Source organism: Gymnogyps californianus, chromosome 14, assembly GCF_018139145.2.
Source record: "Gymnogyps californianus isolate 813 chromosome 14, ASM1813914v2, whole genome shotgun sequence".
NCBI classification, from domain to species: Eukaryota; Metazoa; Chordata; class Aves; order Accipitriformes; family Cathartidae; genus Gymnogyps; species Gymnogyps californianus.
The window spans coordinates 3294538-3318563 of record NC_059484.1 but is presented as its reverse complement, the minus strand read 5'-3'; the positions used below and the strand labels follow the sequence as shown (position 1 = coordinate 3318563).

General features: G+C 40.6%; 1 protein-coding gene across 3 annotated transcripts in view; it reads left to right on the top strand.

Annotated features, from left to right (window-relative positions):
- Nucleotides 1–23781, top strand: part of KCNIP1 (potassium voltage-gated channel interacting protein 1) — a 286094-nt gene extending 262313 nt beyond the window's left edge. For all 3 annotated transcript variants that reach the window (XM_050905059.1, XM_050905060.1, XM_050905061.1), the window contains 7 exons: nt 5681–5805; nt 14109–14178; nt 17070–17140; nt 19340–19447; nt 20453–20557; nt 21139–21201; nt 23497–23781. In XM_050905059.1, coding sequence (XP_050761016.1) covers nt 5681–5805; nt 14109–14178; nt 17070–17140; nt 19340–19447; nt 20453–20557; nt 21139–21201; nt 23497–23544 — 590 coding nt within the window. In that variant the 3' untranslated portion in view covers nt 23545–23781. The remainder of the gene's footprint in view (nt 1–5680; nt 5806–14108; nt 14179–17069; nt 17141–19339; nt 19448–20452; nt 20558–21138; nt 21202–23496) is intronic.
- The last annotated feature ends 245 nt before the right edge of the window (nt 23782–24026 follow it).

The window sequence follows — 24026 nt, the reverse complement described above, 5'->3', positions numbered from 1 at the left end:
AGAGGATTCTAGGACTCGACTTCTGTGGTGACAGCAGCACGTCGTCTGCCCTCTGCTGCTAGTGCTGGCAAGTTTCTGACTGGGTCTCTACACGTTTAGGAATTGGGTTTGGGCAGTGCCTCAGTTCATGTAGCTGTCTTGGAGGTGCGTTACACTACCTGTGCATTTTTAAGATAAATTGTCAGTGAAACAATGTTTTCTGTAACATAGCAGATAAATGTGCCTGTGTCCGATGGAACAGAAAGATCTGGAAAAGTGAAATATTGAAGCCGGTCGTTTTCCTTCAAAACCAATAGATTTCTTGTCTTTACAATGGGTAAGGGAAGGACTGAGTCCCTCTGCCTGTTTCTGTGATGGAGAGCAGTACTCAGTTGTGGTTGAAAATCTGTTTTCCTCAATGATGAAACAATTTTGTCCATAGGCATGTAGATGTACAAGATAGCTTTTACGTTAATAAGCTTAAATTACTCCAGTTTATCACTTGGAGAAATGCAAATTCTGTTCAGCAAAGTTTATGGCAGTGAAACACAGGGCCATTTGTAGACAGTCCAAGTATGGAAATCTTCAAATTGTAAAGATAACAAAAGGTAAAATTAGAACAAATATGAAAGGATGTATAAACCAAGCCTCTTATAAGTAATTTCCAAAGTGTATTCAGTTAAAATATTGATCTACTCTAATGAAAATTCATTCTCTGCTCTTGAGCAAGCAGCAGAGAAATGAAATACAATATCTTTCATTAGCAACAATCCATAAAATATGCATGTATATGCAAGTATGTCAGGATTATTTTTCTTTGTGAAGTGAAGCCACTATTTATTTTGTCTGATATACAAAATCTGCCTATCCTATGAGCTAAGCAAATAGAGATGATGTTTTGCACAAAAATGCAAAATCAAGTAATTATTATAACCTGGACCTACTTTGGAGTAAGATTACCACAGGCGCTTCTACCAGACCCAGACTTCATACCCTGCTATTAAAGCAACCATAACAAGATGGCCACAGACAAATTCTAAATCAGAAAGCGCTATTTCCCATTCCTCCCAGTTTTAAACACATTGCAAAAAAACTAGCTAAGCAAATGCACAAACATATTCTGCACCGGCTAAACAGTGCAGGCAGTCTTAAGCCTAGGACACAACTTGCTGCAGCTGTCTGGCATGGAAGGGATTAATCCAGGGATGATTTCAACAAGTGCTAGAGCTAAAAAAAAAAAAAAGAATAAATTATCATTTATCAGTACGTGCAAGCAGGAGAAACCTCCTGCTTTAGTTACTGAGTCCACCTAATTGGTAAGCACAGATAACCCAACAACAACAAAAAAATCATGCTTTGAGATCCAGAATAATAAATTTGGACCTATTTGCTAAGGTTCAGGTTGTCACTAACCAGCTGTATGGTACCCAGACCCTGAGGCAACTGTCTCCACTGAGCAGGGCAGGGGCTTAGTTCCAGCTTGAAAGGGATGCTGTAATCAACAGCGGCTGGTCACACATGTCACTTGAGCTGGGGAGCTGACCATATGCACCCCTTGCAGTGTCTGCAGTCAGTCCCTAAGTCTGTTCCTGCACTTGCAAATTGGAGAAGAAAATTAACTTTAAACCAGTGGCATGCCTGTTTCCCATGCTCAAATCTCTCAGGGTGTTCAGCAAGCTGTAAACAAGGCAAAACTGAGGAAGAACATGATATTAGATAAAATATCTTAACATCATGCTTTCCTAATAAAACTTTAAATTTGCATGTGTGTATCTGTGTATATACACTTGCTTGCACTCACCACCATAAAGTGAGCTTCAGTTTAATAAAATTGCAGTGTTTATAAATGCAAGGGCTCATATTTCATACAGTGACATCCCTGAAGAGCTGGGAGGGACTGAGCCAGTGTGATAATGAAAATGTAAATAAGAGGAAATACAATATACATGACAAAAGGCAAGGGCAGATGAGGAAGTGACAATCTCCTTTTTTGCCACAGGTTACCGTGGTTAATTTATAGGGTGTCAGGGAATGGAAGAAAAAGGTTTAAAAGAGCTGACTTAAGAGAAAACACTGAAAGGAAACAAATAATGACAAAAAAGAAATCTTTGGGGGGGGGGACACGGGGACGGGGGGACACACGACTATTGAGTTGGAAATGATTGATTTGCACAGAACAGCAGTTTGTGTCCTTAGGTCTCCAGCTACAGGTGCCCCCCTGCTCTGAGGTCTGTGCTACGCCCACCGCGGACATTCGCCAGGAAGGGAGGAGGGATGAACAGAGGTGTTGCTGAAGGGAAATCTTTGAATATGGGATGACAACTGAGAAGTTTAAATGTAAATATCTGATGAATGCAAGGGAGGGAATGTTTGATCTGCGAGGCCTATTAATGTGAAGTAGTTACTCCTAAAAGAACTTTTATCTTTTAAAACAGATATTATCATGAAACACGATGGAAAATAGCTCTTTGTTGGCAAGTGATAGACAAAATGACCTAATAAGTTGTTCTTGTATTTATTTTCTGCAGTGAATCTCCAAGAAATGCCCAGGACTGCTCTGTTGCATCAGGGCATGTTCCACTGCAGGAACAATTTCTACCATTTTTAGAGTGTGTTTACTGGAAAATTGTTGGTCTGGTGTCATTTTGAGTGCCCCTTTGGCCAGATCTAAAGCTTCACAAGTTTTTTTGCTAAGTTTCAAAATATTTCCCTTGGGAAAGGAAGAGGAAGCAGATGAAAGGTTTAACCCACAGGGAACCATCAGACCCTCTTCAGAGGCAGAGATTAATGCTGGTTCTGGAATAGAGAACGGAAGGAAAAAATAGAGCAACCCTTTGAAAGGGATGAATTTTTCATAATTTCCTTTCTGCAGTTTGTTATAAAGAAAAGAGCCACATTTCTCAGCATGGGAAATAGAATCAAATCTACAACAATAATCTGGCTTATTTTTAACGTAGAAATATCTGCCCTATGGGACCAAAGCTCATGAACTGATTGTTGGAAAAACCTATTCTTGCAGGACAAGCTGAAGAAGATGAATTGCACTCTTTTGAAATAATGATTCACTGAATGACGCCAGTATTGTCAAAAGACAATATATCATTATTAAATTACAATGTTCACCAAGTAATATTTTACTCAAGAATATTTTGAAAAAATAATTCCAAGACTCTAATTGCTCATATAAAGGACATCTGGATAAGCCAAAGAACTATGAGTTTTGAGCTGTAATTCTGCAGATTTTGTTTAAAGCTATTATGGAGCTATAGAGCAAGTTTTCCATGAGTGAGACCTTTTTCTTTAATTATTTGTTTTTTAGAATACTAACACAAATTCCAATAAGTGTTTTGGAAAACTGGTTGCAGGGAAAGTACATGGCAAATAAAATACCCACCAAAAAATTGTCATATCAAAATGCTTTTGCACAGTGTGACTTTTCAGCTGGATCTTTCCTGCCTCTGTAGAAACTGTGTGAACCTCCACATTGTAGGAGTGTAAGTAAAACCAAGTATGAGAGTAATCCAGCAGGCTGGCTTCCCTCATTAGCCTCACCACTTATGTGAGGTTGCATAGATTCCCCCTCACCCCCTGCTGAATTATATTATAGGATGTAAAGACTAGATGGCCAGTATTTTACACTTGTATTTTACATTGACTGAAGTTGTAAAGAACTTGAGTGACTTAATCAGTAGGAAATGTCAGTGAAAACCTGGGCATATTTAACTGGTTACAGAGCAGAGAAAGACTCAGGGCCTAACTTGCTTATATGCTGCACAGCACAAAATGCGTGGCTTCCTGTGGAAAAACAAAATGACTGCCAAGGTCATGTGTAAACTGGTTGTTGCATTGGGGGACAGCAGGAAAATGCAGGAGAGGAGTCTGGGGTTACATGCATTTTTGTAAAGGGTTTTAGGTAACTTATGGTTAACCAAAGGCAAACAGAAAGTTATTTCCTATACAATGTATGGACTAGTGATAAGTCTCCCTAACCTGGCTCCCTTCTAAATGGATTTCCTCTCCTTTTTTCAACCACTCATTCCCGTTCCCTCATTTTAAGGAATTTCTTCCCCACTTTTTTTTCTCTCTCTCCAGCTTCTTCTGCATTCCTTCATTTTGTGGCGTGTGTTCTCTTTCAAAGAAAATGGCTTTTTCCCCTTATTTCACATTATCTGTTCTTTTTCATGTAGCAGACATCCTTTTCCATCTCCTTTCTTCTAACGGGAGCTATAATTTCTAGACTCTTTGTTTTCCCTTTATGTGGAGAAGGTGTCTCCTTCAAGCGTCTTCTGGCCACTTGCCAGCGTTCAGTAAATTTTTCTGCATCGTAAATGGTTGTGATACTCTCCTTCTGTCCCATGCTATTACAGTCTCTTACCTTTATTCCCTTGCTGTGCAAGGGACCTTAAGCACAGTATTTAGGCATGTATTTTCACTGCTCAAGCCCCACAAATGCTGACTGTGAAGCTCCAGACACAGTAGATTAGGAGGATGGCTGAATTCACCAATATTTCAAACTGATTTCTTAATACTGAAACAATGAACTAATTTTAGTTAACCATTATCGCTCACTGATGTGTATCCTCCCTTAGTAACATTCATATATAGAGAATTAATTAACTTATGAAAACATAGCTTTAGTCTGGTCTGTTCTTTCACTGAGCCAGTCTGCTCTGAATTCATGCCTTTCCTCTATTCAGAGTGACTCCATTTCCTTGCACATTTCTCATGAAATCCTTGTCTTTCAGCAGGAATTACTATATTATACTTGAGCCCAATAACCTAAAACATTTTCACAGGGCATAAATTGTGCAGTTTTGATAATAAGGGGAGTGTTAGCTTTTATGCCAAGCAACTTTTGGATGTAGATGGGATTTTCATGTCAGCTGAAACCTGCATCTGGTCCTTGAAGTTTAGAGAATCTCAAACTGACATACACTAAGCATCTGTATATATTTGGGCGTTACCTACACTGCTGGGGAAATGGGCTTGACAGGTAAAAACATGTAGAAAAGAGGTGAGATTACAGTAATACAGGATGTGATACGTCTTGAGTATTTTTCTTCCTTGTGGGAGAACATTCTCTTGAATAAAATGCATATAAGTGTTTTTCATTTCTTACCTGCTTCCCTGAAAAGTCCATGTAAATGCAGGCTGGATTGGTTCCAGATTCAGCAACTGTGGACATCGTTTGAATTCCTCCTAGGATTAAAGTGACCTTTACTGTCTCTATAGTAGGCTTTTTGGTTAGCACACAGAAGAGTTTCCCTCATTGTTTACTCTCAGTATAATGTCGTTGTCTAATATGCGTAGGCATGTCTGCTCTCTCACTTACATTTGCACAGCTTTCTTTAAAGCTAGTACTTTGAAAGGCCTATTCCTCCATGCTGTTTCGGTATTTAGATAAGAAATATCTGGTGTTGCCTTTTGGAGCAATGTATCTGCTGCCTGCCCTTCTGTTCTCACCACCAGTTTCAGCTTTGTGAATGGGGAGCTAATTGGCAGCCCAGTAAGAAATGTGAGCTATTGCTTTACTCATATGGCTTTTATTTTGCTTTCAAGAGGTTGAAAACAGTTACACAGATCAGTTCTGTTGATGGTTTCTTTTTTCTCTGTTGCTCTTGAAATCCTGTCTGTCCTATGCATCATGTCAATAGAGCAAACATAACAACCAAAATATTTATTTTCCTGTTTTCTCTTTCAGATAAAATTGAAGATGAATTAGAAATGACTACAGTGTGCCATAGACCCGAAGGACTGGAACAACTTGAAGCACAAACCAATTTCACTAAAAGAGAACTTCAAGTGCTTTACAGAGGATTTAAAAACGTAAGAACAATACTGCAGTGAACCGAGTCTAGTATGTCTGTCCCCACTAGCTTCAACTGCTCAGCTGCGTTTTGTATCATTCCCCTGCTAAACATTAGTAGTTTTGTGCTAGATCTCCCCCACCACAGCAAAATGAGCACAGTCTGCTTCTCCATCTAATATTTATGACACAGTAATCTGCCTAAAACGGGGTTTGGATGAATATTCAGCACATAATATTCTCATTAAATTTGTTCCTCAAATGTCAGTAAGCACACTGCAGTTTCTTCAACTGTGCCAGTACTTCAGGATAACCTGAAACTGTTTTTATGGTTACTTATTTAATTCTTGCTGTCAGTTCCTCATGTTCAAATATGAGCAGTACTGTTTGCTTGTGATTAGCTGCCTAGGATGTTTGGTTTTTTATCCTTTCTCTAGCTGGAGGAATCTTGCTCTTGTAGTAGGATGTAATTAGAGCATATTAGGACTATAAGGTCCTGCATAAGTAAGGAATAAGGTTGGAGCGGCAGGAGCCAAAAAGAAATCAAAAGTAAATGGGTAGCGAGACTGAGGAGACGAGAGAGGCTACAGATTTAGGCGAAAGCAGGAAACATGTCAGTTGGCATGACTGCGCACAGAACAGCACTGTGCTCATCTTTGTGAACCATCGTTCCAGCCACATTCTCCCTGGTAGCAGGGAGTCTGTGGCTCCGTGAGTCTCAGCTTCTAGGTCACCCTGCTGCTGCCTCTTAGGGACTCATCATAATAAATAGAAACAGATAGGGAATTTTGAGGCTACATGGAGCAGATGTTTTATGGACCTTGAAGAATGAATACTCATTACATGGTTGCCTGAGGGTCTGGATTTAGTCACCCAGGTGGTTTGTGCCAGCTGATGTTTTCATGATGATTAATAGATCAGTATCGAGCTAGCTCAATAAACACAGTGTGGTTTTTAAGTTGTCTTGCAGGACAGCTCCAGCATTTCAGCTACTGTCACAGTGAAATGTTGACATTTCTTGGAAAGAGAAAGTCAAGTCTATTGGGTAAAAACTTGCCAAAAGAAAGCTGAGCTACCTTAAATACAGGCAGTGTTGAGGGAAACCTGCTGGACATTGAGAAGGGCTTTTCTTTTTGACAGATTCTTGAAATTTGATTGAATCACATCTCCAATGTATACTTGACTTCTCCAAGGAGTCAGGTGGTTTCATCCTTTATTTCACCGCTCACCTAGGCGGGCCAAGGCACAGCTCAGCTTTCTATATTTTTGTGTTTGGTGCACGTGTTGTATTTGCATAGCCTTTGCTGCATGTAGGAGGTAATTTCATGTGTGAAGTTTTCTAACCGCTGAAGATGGATATTCTGAAACCCCTTCATGCTTTGGGCAGTCAGCAAGAAATCATATGGCTTTTGAGACAGCGCTTGACAGGTTGACGTACAGTATAATATGACATAACTGTGGGAGACTAAACTTAGAGTTCTTAACCACGGTGTTTTGCTAAGATCTCTGAAATGCCTTCTGTATTGCTGTGTTTGGTGGGAATCCTGTGTGGGAGAGCACTGCTCCATGCTGAGAGGAGAAGCTGGCTCTGCCAGCAGCTACAATGCAAACCAGAGGCAGCCTTGCAGCACTCTCAGCAGATATGACATTTACCCCTTGCCCCTCCCAATTTTGCTATCACTTTGCAGTACAGAGGTATTACCTACTAGGGCAAGAATGATAGACAAGTGCATTTAACTTGTGACCTAAACCCTTTCCTAAGACCTCACTGAAGGTCTTGGTAATAATTGGCAGTGCTGGCAAGATCTTGTTTTATATCAGGTTGTTAGGACAAAGCAGTCTGTTTTTCTTCAGCTGCTATGCATGCAATATGCATGAAGCTTTAATATCTAAGGTTTAAATTGAAATGGAAGGGCAGCTTTAGCATTTGTAGCCTGTAAATCATGGTTTCAATGGGATGAGTAATTATGCACAGCAGGCAAACTGACTCAGCTGTTACCATATTTGCTATTGTACCAAACTGTCTGCTTTTCGGGATGATGTTACAGTGCCATCTGGAGATTCAAAATCCCTGTGGGAATACAGTCATTTTCCTACTGCTTGCTCTCAGTGATTGCACAGGTCCTGTTTAATCGTGAGGCAACACCTGGATAATCACAGAGCCGTTTACAGGCACTTGTAATGGACAGAGAGAACGAGGCCCCGCTCAGCCTGGCTGCAGTCACAGGAGCTGAGGGTTCGATGTTCATGAACATGGATGGTGTTTGACCAAAGGCAGTTCAGTGCAGCCTGGGGTAGCCTCTGGACCAGTGCTGCAGCTGACCAGGGTCCTAATTCTCAGTACTTTTATTCCTGATTTTTCTTTGTCTCTGAAATCTGTTTCCCCACTCCCTCCAAACCTTCCCAGTCTCTTCCCAGTGTGTCACTGGTCAGGTCTGGTGTTTCTGCACCAGACTGATGGAGGCTTCCACTAAATTCAGATCCTTTGCCACTCCAGAGAAGCACAGCACGCTAACAAGGCCAGTGTCCTTACTGCCTGGCCAAATGTCCCCTCTCTCTTTGCCTTCAGCTTTCTTTTCCAGTTGTGAAAGGGTGCTGTCCTCCAGCATCTCTTGATGCCAGGACCAAAAGTTCACTTTTATCTTAGGAGTTATCTCTGCCCCCAAGGTGCATTCTGCATTATGCGGAATAGTCTATTTTGCACCTTGGAGTTAGTGGCTGTCAGAGTGGAGCCAGATTAAAGTAAGGCGTTTGGTCTGATTTCTTTGGCTGTGGTTCTGCAAAAGCAAGGGAACAGACAGCAAAAACCAGTGGAACTTCTGGTGGATCTTGCCTTGGTTTAGCTTAACAAAATAAAATGTGATACCTCCTGTCTGTAAATACATCAGGAGAGATAATTGTTTGAGCTAAAAGGCAATATTGGCACGGGAACAAAATGGCTACGAATAGGCATAGGTTGGAATTAGAAGAAAGCTTCCACTCCTCAGAGGAGTAAAGTTTGGGGAACAGTTGTGGAATGGGAAGGAGGAGAACGAGAAACTATTTTTAAGATTAAAATTGATAAATTGATGACTAATGAAGTGACCAACAATGACGGAGGTTTGAGCTCAGCAATTCAATACCTCCCATTTAGACCGTGTTGCTGATGACTTACATTCTTTGGAATTGAGTGCATGGATTTAAAAGGATTGGGATCTTTATGAGATTTTTTTGCTCAATTCGGGGGGTTCTGTGCTGTTAGGGAAAATGGTTATTAGCTGCAAGGGATAATTTTCTAATACTAAATCAGAAAACGGACAACCCAAATAACTGAGGGGCTGTTGGAGACATTCTTACCTTGCCTCAGTGTGAATATTTTAGTAAATCTGTAATGAAGTGTAGTATGAGATGTAGTCATCTGTAGCAAATCAGGTTTTTGGAGACTAAAGCAAACAGTATGAGCAAGGTAGAAATGTTCTAACACTTTAATCATCTCCAAAATATCTCCAAACTGGGAGAACATAGTAGGAGCAACAAAATATGTGGGATGTGTGAATGCTTAGAGATGCAAATGTGGAATGTGGATCCTGAAGGAGAATACATTAGAGTTTGTCTGTGGTCAGCTAACTTAATACCTCTACTTTAGCAAAATGTGACCCCCAAGTACTCCTTTTCATGTTCTGACCAAGTTAGCTGAGAACAGTCTGATGGGCAGGTTCCGTTTGGCCCCACTTCAGTTCTGCTGCTGATCCCTGCTGATCCCTGCTTGTCTGCATTGCACATCTTTGAAAGCAATCAATGAAGTTAATTTCTGATTCCAGCAGAAGAAAGAACAGCAAGTACAACTTTTGTTTGATTTTCTTTTTTTTTTTTTTTAATGTGGATTCAGATCCTTTGTGGTTTAGTATTTTGAAAGAAGTCTGAGAGGGTAGATTCAAATGCATGACTCATGCTGTTAATGCCAATGCTCGATTGTTAGCTTTTTGAAAATGGGGGGTTGTTTCCGTGCTTGAAAACAATACAAAAAAATGAGAGGTGTTACCTGAAATCTAACCCCTTGCCATCAAAGGAAGGCCTTATGAATGCTACAGTGAAGGACTGTGCTTTTTCATACTGCCAAGAAATTTTTCTTGAATGAATAAACCTTTGTTATCTTCAGTGGAATTTAAACTGACACTAAGCTTACCTGCTCCTTTTCACAAGAGAGACTTCTTTTGAGTCAGCTGAATTAAGTAGTACTGTAGCACTAATGAGGCCTCTTGAGCATTATTTGACTCTTATAAAAACAAAATTGTGATCAATTAAGTGCAAATGAATTGGTACTAACATATGTGTCTGAAAGCAATCCAGTTACAGAAAGCTAAACAGGCTGATCAATGTCAGCGCTGCCTCTCCCCAGCGCTCCTGGAGGTTTGATGCAAACTTTCATTTGGCTTCCAGATGGAGCATCAGAAGCATAAGGATCACGTGGAAATTCAGAAAATTTAATCGGGCACAATGGCCAAAACTGCTACAGGAGACCTTGCCTCTGCGAGGAGAGTGTGTGCAGCAGCAGCCTGTCCTTCGCAGACTTAAACTTCATTCTCAGGGTTGCTAGTGGTGGGCTGGGGCTCTTAGTAAACAAAGGCTATTAACACAGCATGGAAGAAACCCAAGGGTCTCTGCAGTTGTGGAAAGTATAGAGAAAATAATGATCAGTCCCTACATTTATAAACTATCTTTAAGCATGTGAAGTGATGGTTCTTAGTGAATATAGTAGTTGTATTTATCAAGATGAGAGAAAGAAATACTTCTTCACTTAGCATGTTTGGCCAGTAGCGCTATGCTGGAAAGGACGGTTAAGTGCTGTGCTAGGCTTAGTTTTAAAAAGAATGACAATTTGGTCAAATACTCTGAAGTTCTGCAAAGGCCCAGTGTGGGTCTTGGAGCAGCAGCACTCCAGTGACCAAGGAGAGAATTTCTACCCAAGAATGGCTGTTGATAGGGTACTTGGTCTGATCTATGATTAAAAGATACCCTAAATAAATATCAGATTATTTATTTATTGTACATTAAATTACAAGCTTTAGGAAACATGGACTTTGGGAGAATACTTTAATGGTAGCTGTTACCTTCTATTAATTATTCTTCTTTTAATGATTTCTAGCTTATTAGAAGTGGGACAAACAGATGAAAAAGTAACCACTTTTCTCATGACAAAGAAACCAGGAAATGGCTGCTTTATTAGGAGCTTTGGAACATTTTTGGCATACTCATCTAACCAGGAATTTTGCAGTACAGAATTAGAAAGTCTTGTTAGTTTTGTCTGTAAATGAAAAAACAAGGTCTGGTCCTGCAGCCACTGGCTTTAGATAGTCCAGTTGGTCTTTTTATCCCCTTGCTGTGGAACAAGCCTTGAACACTGACGCTGGAGAAGGGATAGCCCTGGTGAGGTCAAGACCACAGTGCCAGGTTTGGGTTTTAATTGGGACACTTAAACATAACCAGTGGAAAGACAGTTGTCAGGACATGAAGACAGAGAGTAAAAGATAATTTCAGGGCTTTTCAAGCAACAAATTGTCCTTTATTTAGCTCAAATCTCTCCCAAATCACTGATGGTTTTCTACCCAAATAGCGGGTAGAAGACAGCAGGATTTCTTCTGCATTGGAGGAGGCACTCAGATCTAATCACCCTAATTTCAATAGCAAACAGGTATGTGATTAAGGAACTGCCTCACTGTCACCTGAAGTACCCCTCCTTGCTCTCCTTCTGTGAATTGCACAGGATAAAATGATTTCTCTTGTTCATTCTGTCCTTTTCCTTGGTTAGTGAATGCACATCAGCAGCAGGTGATGCTGGCAGATCAGAGGCTTGGAAAAAAAATGCCTTTTTTCCTTTATAGGCTTTTCATGGTGGAAGAATTTCTTGTCAAAGTCCTTTTTGTTCTTAAAAGGTATCTAAAGAGTTCATCAATAAATAAGTCATAGACTTGAATCTTCCTCTAGCTTTTTGTGTCACCAATTCAAAGGGATTTTCTTAGACTTCCTAAGTTTACTCATCTCAAATTCAACAACCTGTAATGCTACCAGAAGAAGCATTTATCTGTCTTGGATCTGCAGAGTGGGGTGTAACACACAGTGAGTGTATGCATCTATGGAAGCTCCAGGCTGCGGGTAGTGAGTAACTATAGCAGTACTGGCATCTGCCCTGCTTTGCAAACATACCTAGGGCCATGATGCACTCCCAAGCCTGCTCTTTAATGAAGTCCAGGCCAAGCACAGAATTATAGAGAGATTAGGGGGGTTTCCACCCTAACAGCATCATGTGACGTAGCAGGCATATTCCAGGTAGTGTAATGTGGCAGTAGTGTGTTTGGATGTAAAGGCTGTGCAGCTCTGTGCTCTTTGAAACTCGCTTGTGTCCATCCCCAAAAAATCACAAGTGGCAGGTAGAAAAAGCGTTGGGATCAACTGTTTGCTCTCTTTTGCTATACAGGAATTCAGGTCTATCAGACAAGGTAGTAGGAGTCAGGTTCCAAAAACTGAAAGCTGGTGATTCCTTGTGCAAAGGGTAATAGAGCTGTGAAACTCCTTGCTGAAGGACCTGTATTAAAATGAGACAGCAACCATAGTGTGACACAGAAAGAGGAATGCATGGAGTGAGTATACTGCCAGTAACTGGTGAACTTTCTTGATCCCAGATCTGGCCTTCAGCTTAATCATAAGCATCAAACCAAGATATACGCACCAGTTTTGCGAGAGATTCTGAGTTAACCTACTTAGATAATCCATCTTCAGCATGTCCTACCAGAAGTGGCAGTGCTCTTGCTCACTCTTCCCTCCATGTGACACACTGCCTCAGCTGGGGCTGAGGAATTTAAATTGCTGTGAATGGTGTCAAATGCTTGCAGCAGGGGACAGACCCACGGTGTCTCTGCCAGTTGGTATTTCTGAATGTGGGAGGAAGCTGACTTTTCTGTATCTATAATTCTGTGCTCTGTCAAAAAGGATCAGTGTCATGGTTATTTTATTGTTTTGCTCTGTTTTAGTTTTCAAAATTGGTTGATAGGCAAATCTGTGAGGAAGAGTGTCATCAACTGGGAAATACTTTATATAATTGAGAACTTCACATAGATAGTAGCACCTGAGGCTCTTTGTGATATGTGAACGTGTGTTATAACAGCACTGAGCTGGTGGGGTGGGGGTGGTAAAGCACTATAGTCAAGCTAAATTTGCTCTTGAATTTTACTTGAATTGTCCAAGTAATTTACGTTTAAAAAAAAAAAAAAAAAAGAGTTGAGAGTAAGGAAACAGAATTCACAAAACAGAGACAGTTCTTATGCCGTTTTTCACCTGTCTCTTCCATTGCCTGTGGTCCTGCATCCTGCTGGGTAAGATCTGAGGACCTCAGTTGAGATATCACTTACAGGGTAAAGCATCTGGGGGCCCAGCTCCTCATACCTGCCATGTCTCCCTTTTCACGGGTGCTGTCCAGACTCTGCAAGCGTGCCCAGGGAGTACCTCCTACCCCAAACTACCACAATGGCTTGGATTTTGCTTGGCTGTAGCAGAGCAAGTGTGAGCCCTCCAGGCAGGGATCCCCTTTCCCCTTCCTGAATGCTGCCCCATGGGGCTAGTCAGTAGGTCAGGAAGTTCAGGGCAGAAAATCTGCCACCCTCTTCCTAAATGCTTGCCCTTATTCGAAGCAGCCAAAAGTGAAATGAAATGCCTTGCATTCCAGTAGCAGAGCTTAAAAATAAAGTAACTCCACAGGTTGCCAGGTTAGAAAATTTGCATGGGCACAGTCTGGCTTCTCAGAGTTTACAGAAGACTGAGCGGATAAACAGCTTAAAAATGATCTAATATTTTTCAGCCTAATACTAAGGCTTGTTTGTAAGGACTTACTAGTATAGTATATACCGTTAGCCTCCATGGAGCTGGTATCAGGTATCTGGCTACAGTCTTCTGCTGAGGATTAATGAATTCATATATGTGGAGGCATCGGACAGGTAAGTGTTAGCTGGCACTAACATTATTTGTAATTGTTAGATGAAAGCTTCGTATGACAGAAGGCATGAGCTGCCTTTCTAGGTTGTCCTATAACAGTGATTAAACACTGCTGAAAACACTGTTAGAAATGTTAATAATGGTGAACCAAGTCTATGAGATACTTCAGATGAAATTGCAGTCTGAATTAAAATAATTTCTTCAGCTGCACAGCCTGTGCATCCAGAGCACTGTGAGAACAGGGATGTGATTTAATTGCTGTCTTCGGGCTTGTAGAGTTTTGCAAATGAACCTTTACAGAGCTGGGGTTTTTTTCTTGATTTTTTTTTTTTTTTTTTCTTTTTTGGTTTTCCAACAGGAGTGTCCTAGTGGGGTTGTTAATGAAGAAACATTCAAACAGATCTATGCACAGTTCTTTCCTCATGGAGGTAAGCAGAGTACTTTGTGTCTGTCAGGTTTATTGAAGCATGCCTTAACATTCATTACTGCCAGCTGGCTGCAAAATTACTTCAGATAATCTGTGCAAGAAATGTGAATTGAGCTTAAGCTTTGCAGGATGTTAAACAGAAACACAAACATCAAGGTAATAAAGTTAAGTTAGACCCTTTGAATCGTTATTTCACATGAATATAGACAAACTCACATTAAAGATTGTCCCTAGTTGTCAGCTCTTTATTCCCCAACTCCAAAATAGAAACTGGGGATTGATGCTTTTTTTTTCGTACTGACTTTCTGGATGGCAGAAACTAAATCACTTCCCCTCAGTGTGTCTTTTCTTCCGTGCTGTTGGACTGCTGTGCATGTAGTATCTAGCACAGAAGAGTCCCAGACCTCATTTTGGCCTGCAAATTAATCAAAACCTCCCTGAAATTCTTAAAGCAGTTCTTAGTTGATGTGTGAACTCCTAGCTACCTGAAATGATCATTTTTGATGTTTGTGTGACTAAGACTGGGTCATGTCATGTATTGGAATATTAAAGTATTGTATTAAACATCTCAAATAATGTACGTTCTCGCCTTTTAAAAACATCAAGAATGTATATGTTCTTCTAACTGGGTGTGTTCTGTGGGCATACTGTTCTCAAATTGAAGGAATGAGTCATGGGTTTAAGTGGCTTTTTAGTAGAAGATTCAGTATTTGAGGCTTTCCAAATATATTCCACTCTGTAGTAGCTGCAGAATACGCTCATTGTGGAATGATGACTGAAGTTTCTGCAACAGTGTATGTGTGCATGTGCATTTAGCTTAAGAAGGTCATTAACAAGTGGTTTTTCAACTGAATGTCAAGATAAAACATGTTATGCTTATGTTTTACAACGCATGTGACCTCAAAGATGTACACCATAAAAAGTTTACATTAAATTTCAGTACAGACCTGATGATTTCCTATTGTGGTTACTTTTGGTTTTGTTATAAAAAGCAACCAGTCAATTTATATTTTTAATAAATATGCAAAAATTTAAGTATTTATAATCGTAATGTATTTCTGGATGTGTTTTGTGTTTTCAACCTAAGTTCCAGTAAGTCCAAGGAACTCCAGTTACCCCAAGTAACTGCATTAACTCCTTTAAGTGACACGCCTCAGGTGACTCCTTCCTTCCGATGTGTGAAAAACAGGCACAGAAACTTCATCTTTTCGTGGATAGATAACTTTTTTCCCCTCTACTGAGGTTGACAAAGACTTGCCTTTTCCTTTTTTTTGTGTGTCCCATTCCCTTGAAATGTGATTCTCCCCTGGTTAATGATGATGGTAGTACAACCATGCTTAATAAAAAATCAGTTTAACAGCAGATGTGATTTTGTATTTTACACTGTTTTCTTTCATTTGGTTTCCAAACTGTTTGTATAACCTTAGCGTTATAAATAGTGAGATTTCAGATTCCTCAGAGATTTTTTCACTTTTATGGCTCTCTGTACAGATAAACTTGTACATCCCAGAGGTAGTAAAGTAGCTCTGAATTATAAAAACTTTGTGCAGTGTCATCCCAGGCTTGTGATACTTTTGTTACCTAAGGTTCCTATCCTTGACAGGTTCTCGTTGTTGCTAATCTGTCATCAAATGATACTAGTGATCTAGTATTTACTGTACATCATACTCTATTGAAATAACACCTCTAGTTTAATATTTTTAGTTCATTGTTTAGTTTAGCTTAATAGGAGCTTTTAGTAGGAGTGTCCCATAAGTAATTCTATGGTTTTCTTCTGGAGCTATTTTATTTCAGAATTCTTCTCTTAAAAATGTAGTAGACAATTTTTTTTTTCCTACAGTCCAGTGTATTCTATCCTTATGGATGACAGTAACTTAAGTATTTGATTCTTCTGCACACTGTTACACTTTCCTGGATTTGAATAACGTGAAAATATTTAATCATTTCATAGAGATCAGAGTAAAGAGATGATGGGTCATTCCACCTGACTGCCTGTGTAGCACAGGGCACCAGGCTTCACCTGAATACCCATACGTTGAGTATGAAGACTCAGGCTTGACTAATGCTGTGTGCTAGAGGCAAAGAATAGAAGAGACAAAAAAGTGTGTGGCTGCTAGAATAGCAATGAAATAATTAAGGGTATTTAATGTTGGTTGCTTCCTTCTTGAAAAGTTGGGCTCTAGTAATACAGAGAGCAGTGTGAACTGCCTCCAGAGCAGAGAACAGGCCAGGTAAGGTCTTAAGGTCATACACCTATTTGATCCTCCTCCCCCCCCACCCCCCCGCGTACTATTACTGTTTTTCCCAGTTAACAACCATCCTTCACGTGGCCATAGAAACTGTTCTTCTCAATAGAAAAGATTTTCTAAAACCAGCAGTTTAAGATTTGAAAGGACAAAATATGCCTCGGATGAGATTGCTCTTTAACAGCCATGGGCCAAACTCGAGTTATTGGAACTAGACCCTCTGAAGTTGGACAGTCCCTGGGGATGTCTGCTGTATCTCATACAAAGCAAAAAGGTAGAGGAAAGAAGCACACATGCTGCAATCACTCTTTGGCGCTTTTGCTGCGTTTCCTGCCAGAGCTAACACTCTATTTGCCCCAGAGACGCTCTTGGATGATTTTTTTCTTTTTTTTTTCTCATTCTTTCAAGTACAGCCCCATAATCCAAATAGTTTCTACTATAATAAAAGCTTTTACATTTCAAGGCTGTTTTAAGGGAGGGCATGGGGATTATGCAAATCCATGTTAATATTTACTGGTTCATAGAATATCTGGCAATGCTACAAGGTTGGTTTTTATACAAAAGGAAAATAAGGTCATGAATGTTGTTTAGAGCCATTAGCGTATAATGAACTGTTCTACCAACTGGTGCCCTTTGTGTCTTTCAGATGCTAGCATGTATGCACATTATCTCTTTAACGCATTTGACACTGCACAAAATGGCTCAGTGAAGTTTGAGGTAATTGTTTTGCATCCTTCTTTGCCCCTTTCTTGGTTTTGTGTTTTTAAGCTTTTCCATCCATGCTTCATTGTAAACCAGTAGGACTTGTTGGATTATGGGTTAGAGGTTTCAGTCTGAAATCAGTTGATATTTTAAAATCTGGTTCACTTTAGTTTATGCAGATGGAGTTGCATGTTTCCTTTCACTAAAGAAACATATAAATTGTGTTAGTCAGTATCACAGGGAGAAAGTGCAGAGATTTGTGTAGCAGAGAGGAGTGGTCGAGGACAGTCCCACATGAAAAGAGGTGAGTGGCACAGATAATTTCGATGTCAAAGAAAAGTCAGTACCTCTTGTACCTTCTGCAGTCATCATGCGTTGCATGATTGAATTGTTATATTTGTATGTTCCTGGAATATGTGGGTGGTTTTTTTCTTTTTTTTTTTTAGCTTATTTGATATATTGAACAAGCATCTCAGGTACTTGGTACTCAGTGGAAACTAAATCCACCCTTTAACTAAAAGGCCTGTTGCTGTGGCTACAAATAGCCATACTTCAAGCTCACACACATAGTTGGAGGAGTGCAGCAAAGGGATATCTTAAGTCATAGACTTGTGGAGGATGAAATTCATAGTTTTGAAGACAGTTTACTGTGATCATAAAATTAGAAATCATAGGCAGTTTTGCCTTTGCCATCCAATGGCCAAGAACTCTGGTAATTTCCAGGTAAGACTGAGAAATTTGTTAATTTATGAAATGTAAAATGGGAATGTTACCATATGTATATGTGTGTCTCTGTAGCGACGGCTGCAGTGGGAGTTTTGCATATGGCAGCTACTCAGTAGTTAGAGGCTTCCAGAAACCTGAGCAGACTGAGATACAGGAAAATGCTTAGATAAGTAGTTTAAAAAAAAAAAAAAAAAAAAAGCTGAGCTTTCCTTCCTGGCAAACCTGTCTCTTTATCAGTTGTCAAACATAAGCATTTTGTCCCCTTTTTTGTATTGTTCAGCAAATCCAAATTCCTCTGAGCCTTGGGAAGAAGGAGCAAAGGTTTCTAAGAAGTGATGCACTGCCCCATGCAGAGCTGATGGAGATAACATAGGAAGGACTAAGTACATTAAATGAGGTATCAGGAACTGTATAGCTCTGTTAGCCTGAAGCTCTGCCTGTACTAATAAATCCCTGTAGTGATGCTACTTACAGTGCCTGAGCCACTGTGCAATACAAACAATAAATCAAAGTTATTGGAAGCAGTAACTTTACCGTAAACAAAAATACAATTAAAATGCTGTGTCCCAGACTGAGTAACTAGTGGTAGGAATCACATCTGGTCAAGTCTGACAGATTTTGCCAGAGAACAAAACCTGAGGCTCCCTGTGTTAGAGGAGTTTGGGATCTCTCCATCTCTCTCAAGGTGGGCACAGAAAAAATGCTGGATTTTCTTCCTTCTTCACCAGCACCCTAGATCTGGAGGTAAGAAAGCGTTGGCTTCTACTTCCACAGTTAGAGTCCAGCTGTGTTTAACCGGGCGGTGGCAATCTGAGTGGCTCCTTCTTGCAGCAGACCATTTCTAGGAGGGGAATGGCCACTGGAGCATCTGGCAGCGCTCTTAAAAAACAGACATGTATTTTGCCATGCTTACATTCATGCAGTATTTAGTTTAGAGCATGATAAATTTGGATGGGTAGCAAGGAAAGTGTCCCAGCTTCTGGCCTTGAGCATGTTTTGCTGCTCCTGGCAAGTCTGAGGAGCCAGGGCAGCCACTGTCCTATCGACTTTAGGATCCAAGTCTGCCTATCTTGGACTGGATCTGCTCTTAATCCCATGCTGTTTTCACAACTCTCACCTCACAACTAGGAGAGTTTAAGGCTGCAGCACCCATTAGGTCTTCCTGCCCTTCCAGCCTTGCTAAGCTGCCTAACCCATATCATAAGCTTGGCTTTTACATTGGCTGCAGTTGAGTACTTGAGGACTTTTCTGATTTTCCTGATTGCCTCATACACTTTTATTAGTGTGACAATACTCAGATCATCTTAGCAGATGCTACGTCCATTGAGTTCAGTCAGAGGACACATTTTTGGAAAAGGGAGTCAGAAGAGATTGATAACCGTATGCTCTATCCTAAAAAGATAAGTCTCTTGGCTGGCATTATATAAAGAAGATGACTTAGAAAAGGATGTTATAAAAATTCACACTTCTCTGTCTGCCTTGAACCAGGATTTTGTGATGGCGTTGTCCATTCTGTTGCGGGGAACTGTTCATGAAAAGCTAAGATGGACGTTTAATCTGTATGACATAAATAAGGATGGCTATATAAACAAGGAGGTAAGGCTGTTTCTGACAAATGTGGTTGATTTCTGAAGAGAGCCGGCTGGGTTCTGTTGCAGAGCACAATTAATTTTGCATGCAGCTAATTAAATGCAAATCAGACTGGACTTAAGCATTTATCTATGTCTAAGTAAAGTGCACAGTGATCTTATATTGCATGATTTTATAGACATATTTTCCTATATTATAGTGCCTTTAATGGATTGCTTTAGCCAGGAGCAAAATCCTAGTTACAGCTATGAGCAACATAACCTTTGCGAAGGGGAGGGTGACTGTGACAATAGCTACTCAGTAACTGAGGCGCAAGGGGTTTCTGGCTGCACTGGGAGGTATGGTGTGGGCTCACTCGAAGCACTAGAAGCCCCCAGCACCACTGCCAAGTCCTGCATTATCATCTGGTTTTATCTTCTTATCTGGTATTGCCTGTTCCCTTTGTGGGAAGCCTTGGCTTTGAGCATGGTAACCTTGAATATTTTGCAAATATGTCTTGGTCTATCTCCTCGAAACTATTGTGCGTACCTGGAGGGTTTGTGGTTACTGCTACTGGTAATGGAGTTGTGTGGCAGTTTGTGCAAGGTGTGGAGAAGGGCTGGGTTCCCAGTGACTGCCATGAAGGTCCCTGGCCCGGAGGAGGCTATGGGACAAGGTCGGTGCCATGGTGCTCAGGACCAAGCACGCCACTTGCAGCCCAGCACCATCCCCAGCAGCTGCCATGTTGGAGCACACATCCTGCAATGCTGCTTGGCCAGAGGAGGGAAGTGAGCACTGCAGGAACCTCCAACATGGCTGTGGCAAGGTCACGGCACAGTCAGAAAGAAGCACTTGGTTTTTATAGATGAACTTGTGTATGATGATACATCTGTCTTCATGCACATGCACAGGTATTCTCTGTGCTGTTTTGTAATAGAAGGAGGGTGAAGAAAAGGGCAGTAAAAGAAAGAAATGTGCTATCATTTATATTAATTTCCCTTTTGTGTTTGTGCTGGCGTGCCACTACTGCAGGAGATGATGGATATTGTAAAGGCAATTTATGATATGATGGGAAAGTACACGTATCCAGTGCTCAAGGAAGATGCGCCAAGGCAGCATGTAGAAGTATTCTTCCAGGTACTTGATTTTTGATGTGTTTTTCTTAACACTTGAGCTATGCACTGATATACTTTACTGTAAAGTTATCCCCAAGTTCAATCCTATGCCCCACTATATTTTCCAAAATAAACCCTAGCAGCCATTCAGCCTAACTAACTACAGTGTCTGCTGATTTCCTGGCTCCAAAGGTATCTCATTTGTCTCTTAGCCCAACCCTTTGCCTTGAGATGTGCCTCATCCAGCAAGTCTGAAGCCTCTGCATGTGTTGCAGCCCTTCTGTGCTGCTTCTCTCAACTGCCCGTAAACACAGACAGGAATATGGGTGCTGGTTGGTGGGGCAGTGAATAAATAAATGATGTAACAAGGGCAGAGGTTGCTGTGTATGTCAAGGAAGGAATAGTTGGAGATGACCTCAAAAGTGCTCCAAATATCAGAGTAAACAAGTCCTTAGCAGAGGGCAAATTTAACAAATGACACTGAGTCTGTAATCTAAGCTTGCAAAGTGCCCTAGGTTTATTCAGGTTGCATCAACTAAGATGATATAGTATAATTGCAGCGTTACCTATGGAAACAATTTTTTTTATTATTTTGTTTTACAGAAAATGGATAAAAACAAAGATGGTGTTGTAACTTTAGATGAGTTTATTGAATCGTGTCAGGAGGTAAGGACAAAATTATAACTGCAATGAAAGGTCTAGTTCATGCCACAGTATTTGCTTTCCCTTTGGACAAACTCCATTTGAAAAAAGATGTTGCTCAGGATCCCAGGTTTCCTTTGTTCTGTGAACAAACCAGGTTGAAGATTGAGTTTCTGGTGGTGCTTTGTGAAGCCTGTGACTGAATAGCAAAGTAGGGTCAGACTGATCACGGGAGAGGGCCTCTTCATTTCCACTGCTGATGGCCAGTGCTTTTATTTTCCTGAGTGAACTGCAGTACCTGATTCTGTAGACAAGCAAATAACTCTAGAGAAAGCTCATAACACCCTTAAACTTCCTTAGGTTTTGGGGTTTTTTGTTGTTTTTGTTTTTGTTTTTTTTAAAGAGGCTGGTACTATTGTCTCTGTGTGCTGCACCTGAATGTCATTAGCAGGTACCACGTTGCTGGAACTCCCCAGAGCCGAAGGTCTCTCAAAATCTTGTAATTACAGCACTGACTTATAAAACCAGTTGATGTTTTCATGGTCAAACATTAAAAGCAAATGCTGTCATCATATCAATGATTTATTATTTTTTCTGTTTTGGAAGTAAGCTCCCTGTTGCAAATTCCATACATTAGGTTGGCTGTAATAAATATTTGCTCGTATTTTTAGCACTGGCACAAAGACAAGTGTCTGCATTAACATGCAATTGGCCAAGTGTCTGTTGTCTTAGACTGTAATTAACTGTGTGAATGTTTGCTCAGAGGTATCTCTAATATTTAATCAGTACAATAATGGCCTCTGCATTTTAGAAAGTTTACATTGGTGCAAATAATTGCATACCAGCCCCCTTGTGTATTTTACTTTCCCTGGAAAAATCTTTCCTTTTCTGCAGTCAGACAGCGCTTCTGTACCTGCGCAATGGGAAGACGCTCACCGTGGAGGGCTAGGCTGGCTTCCCACTGTCTCTGTGTTAAGTCTGGCTCTGGCAACATCCAGATTACTTCTCAGTCAGGGACTTCAGGCACCAAAATCCTTGTTAGCAGATGCATAATACAAGGTTAACTTTTTTCAGTACTTCATTCTTGGTCCCTCCTGATTGCTTAGCTTATTTTTGGCCTCATCTTTAATTTGATCATTTGTGTTGTGTATTATTCTTCACATTCCTAATTTGCCTTCAGGCTGCATGCATGTGTATGATTAGTAGTCTCAGTATTGAAGCAGCTTTACTTCTAACTGTTAGAGTTTGTTTAAAGCTCTGCCCTAGTTTGGGTTTGGTTCCTTCTGTTGACATACTTGCACCTAGGAGCTGTACAGACTGATGCACTGTCATGTGTGGTTTTCTGGCATATAGGAGTAAGCCCTGCAACACTAAGATGTTCTTTTTTTTCTTTATGAAAAACAAACAAAAGTGCGCTATAGTGCTTACCTCTGCCATTTTTGAGGATATGGCTCATGGGCAGTGAACTCCTAGCATCGCTTTGGAGAGGATGATTCATTTCCCATGCAAGGTGATACCTTGTACTAGTACCCACCAAACTGTGTTAGAAGTAGAGATGGATGCAGCCTCAAAATAAGATAGAGGAATGAGATGCAATAGATATCTTAAGTTGCTCAATGTGGAAAATTATTTTCATGATACAGGCAAACAGTTATTCTAACTTTTGGAATAACTGAATTCCTGGGGTGGGGTGGGAATCATCATTATGTTTTTGAATATTACTCTGGTTATTACCTTGAAGTACAATTTTGAGACTTCATGAGAAACAATCCGGGATTTCCCTTGTGTGTCTCCAACTTTCTCATTTGGAACCTTGGAGAGGCTGAGATTGCGTGTATTTTGGGTTTGAGCTGGTTGTATTTGTGGGATGAAGTGGTCCTTCAAGGCAGCTTGCTTATCAGTTCAAAACTTGCAATTTTATTTGGACTTTTGAAGCATATTAGCTAAGTGCATATTTGCGTATTCAGGATCAATGAAATGCAGTTGGGCACTGAAGTCTGAGGGTTCAGTACAGTCACCAGCTCAATGCTGGTGTCTGGTTTGCTTCAGTAAAGCACAGCCCATGCTGAATGTCAAGCTTATGGGAAGATCCTGTGCTTGCATGCCTCAAACCAACTAAGGTGCCAAAGAAAGAGACGACTGCTTTGTGCATCGGGACCTGATCACTGAATCAATTCCAGCTCATCGAGGATGAAAAGCATTATGAAAGCAAGGCTGTTGCCTGCAGTAGCAGCTGCAGAGCCCCTCCTGTGCCATGCAAAGTTAGGAGTCGTGCTTGTCAGTGCTGGTTTTATGAAAATATCTTCTCATTGCTTTCAGGACGACAATATCATGCGATCCTTACAGCTCTTTGAGAACGTGATGTAACAGTGTCTGGCAAGCGCTGGAGGAGTCAGAGACTTTCTGTGTAACAAAGATCTCCTTTCTGGGTGAAAGCTTTTTACAATTCAGCCATGTTCAGTGTGTGAGGATTTTGTATGACATCTCCAACCAAATGGCAACTGAATGCAACTGATCCCACCTCTTCTCCCCAAGAGACGCTGGTGGACCTTTGTTTCGTTTTGGAAGCATGTGAATATTTCAATAAATCCTGACAAGAGAGAACTGCTGCTCAAAATTCAATGAATAATATACAGCGTTGTTTGCTAGGCACAAATCCTGCTTTTAATCTAACAAGCTTGATTACATATGATAGCACATGTCGATAGCTTACTCAGCCATCTATTGCAAGTTAAAAGCTCAGTCTATACTACCATACGGCAAAATGGTTTATGAATGCCTTGCTGTTAATCTGCTTTGACAAAAGTCAAATCTACCAGGGCAGTCTGTAAAAAATGAACAGTAAAAGT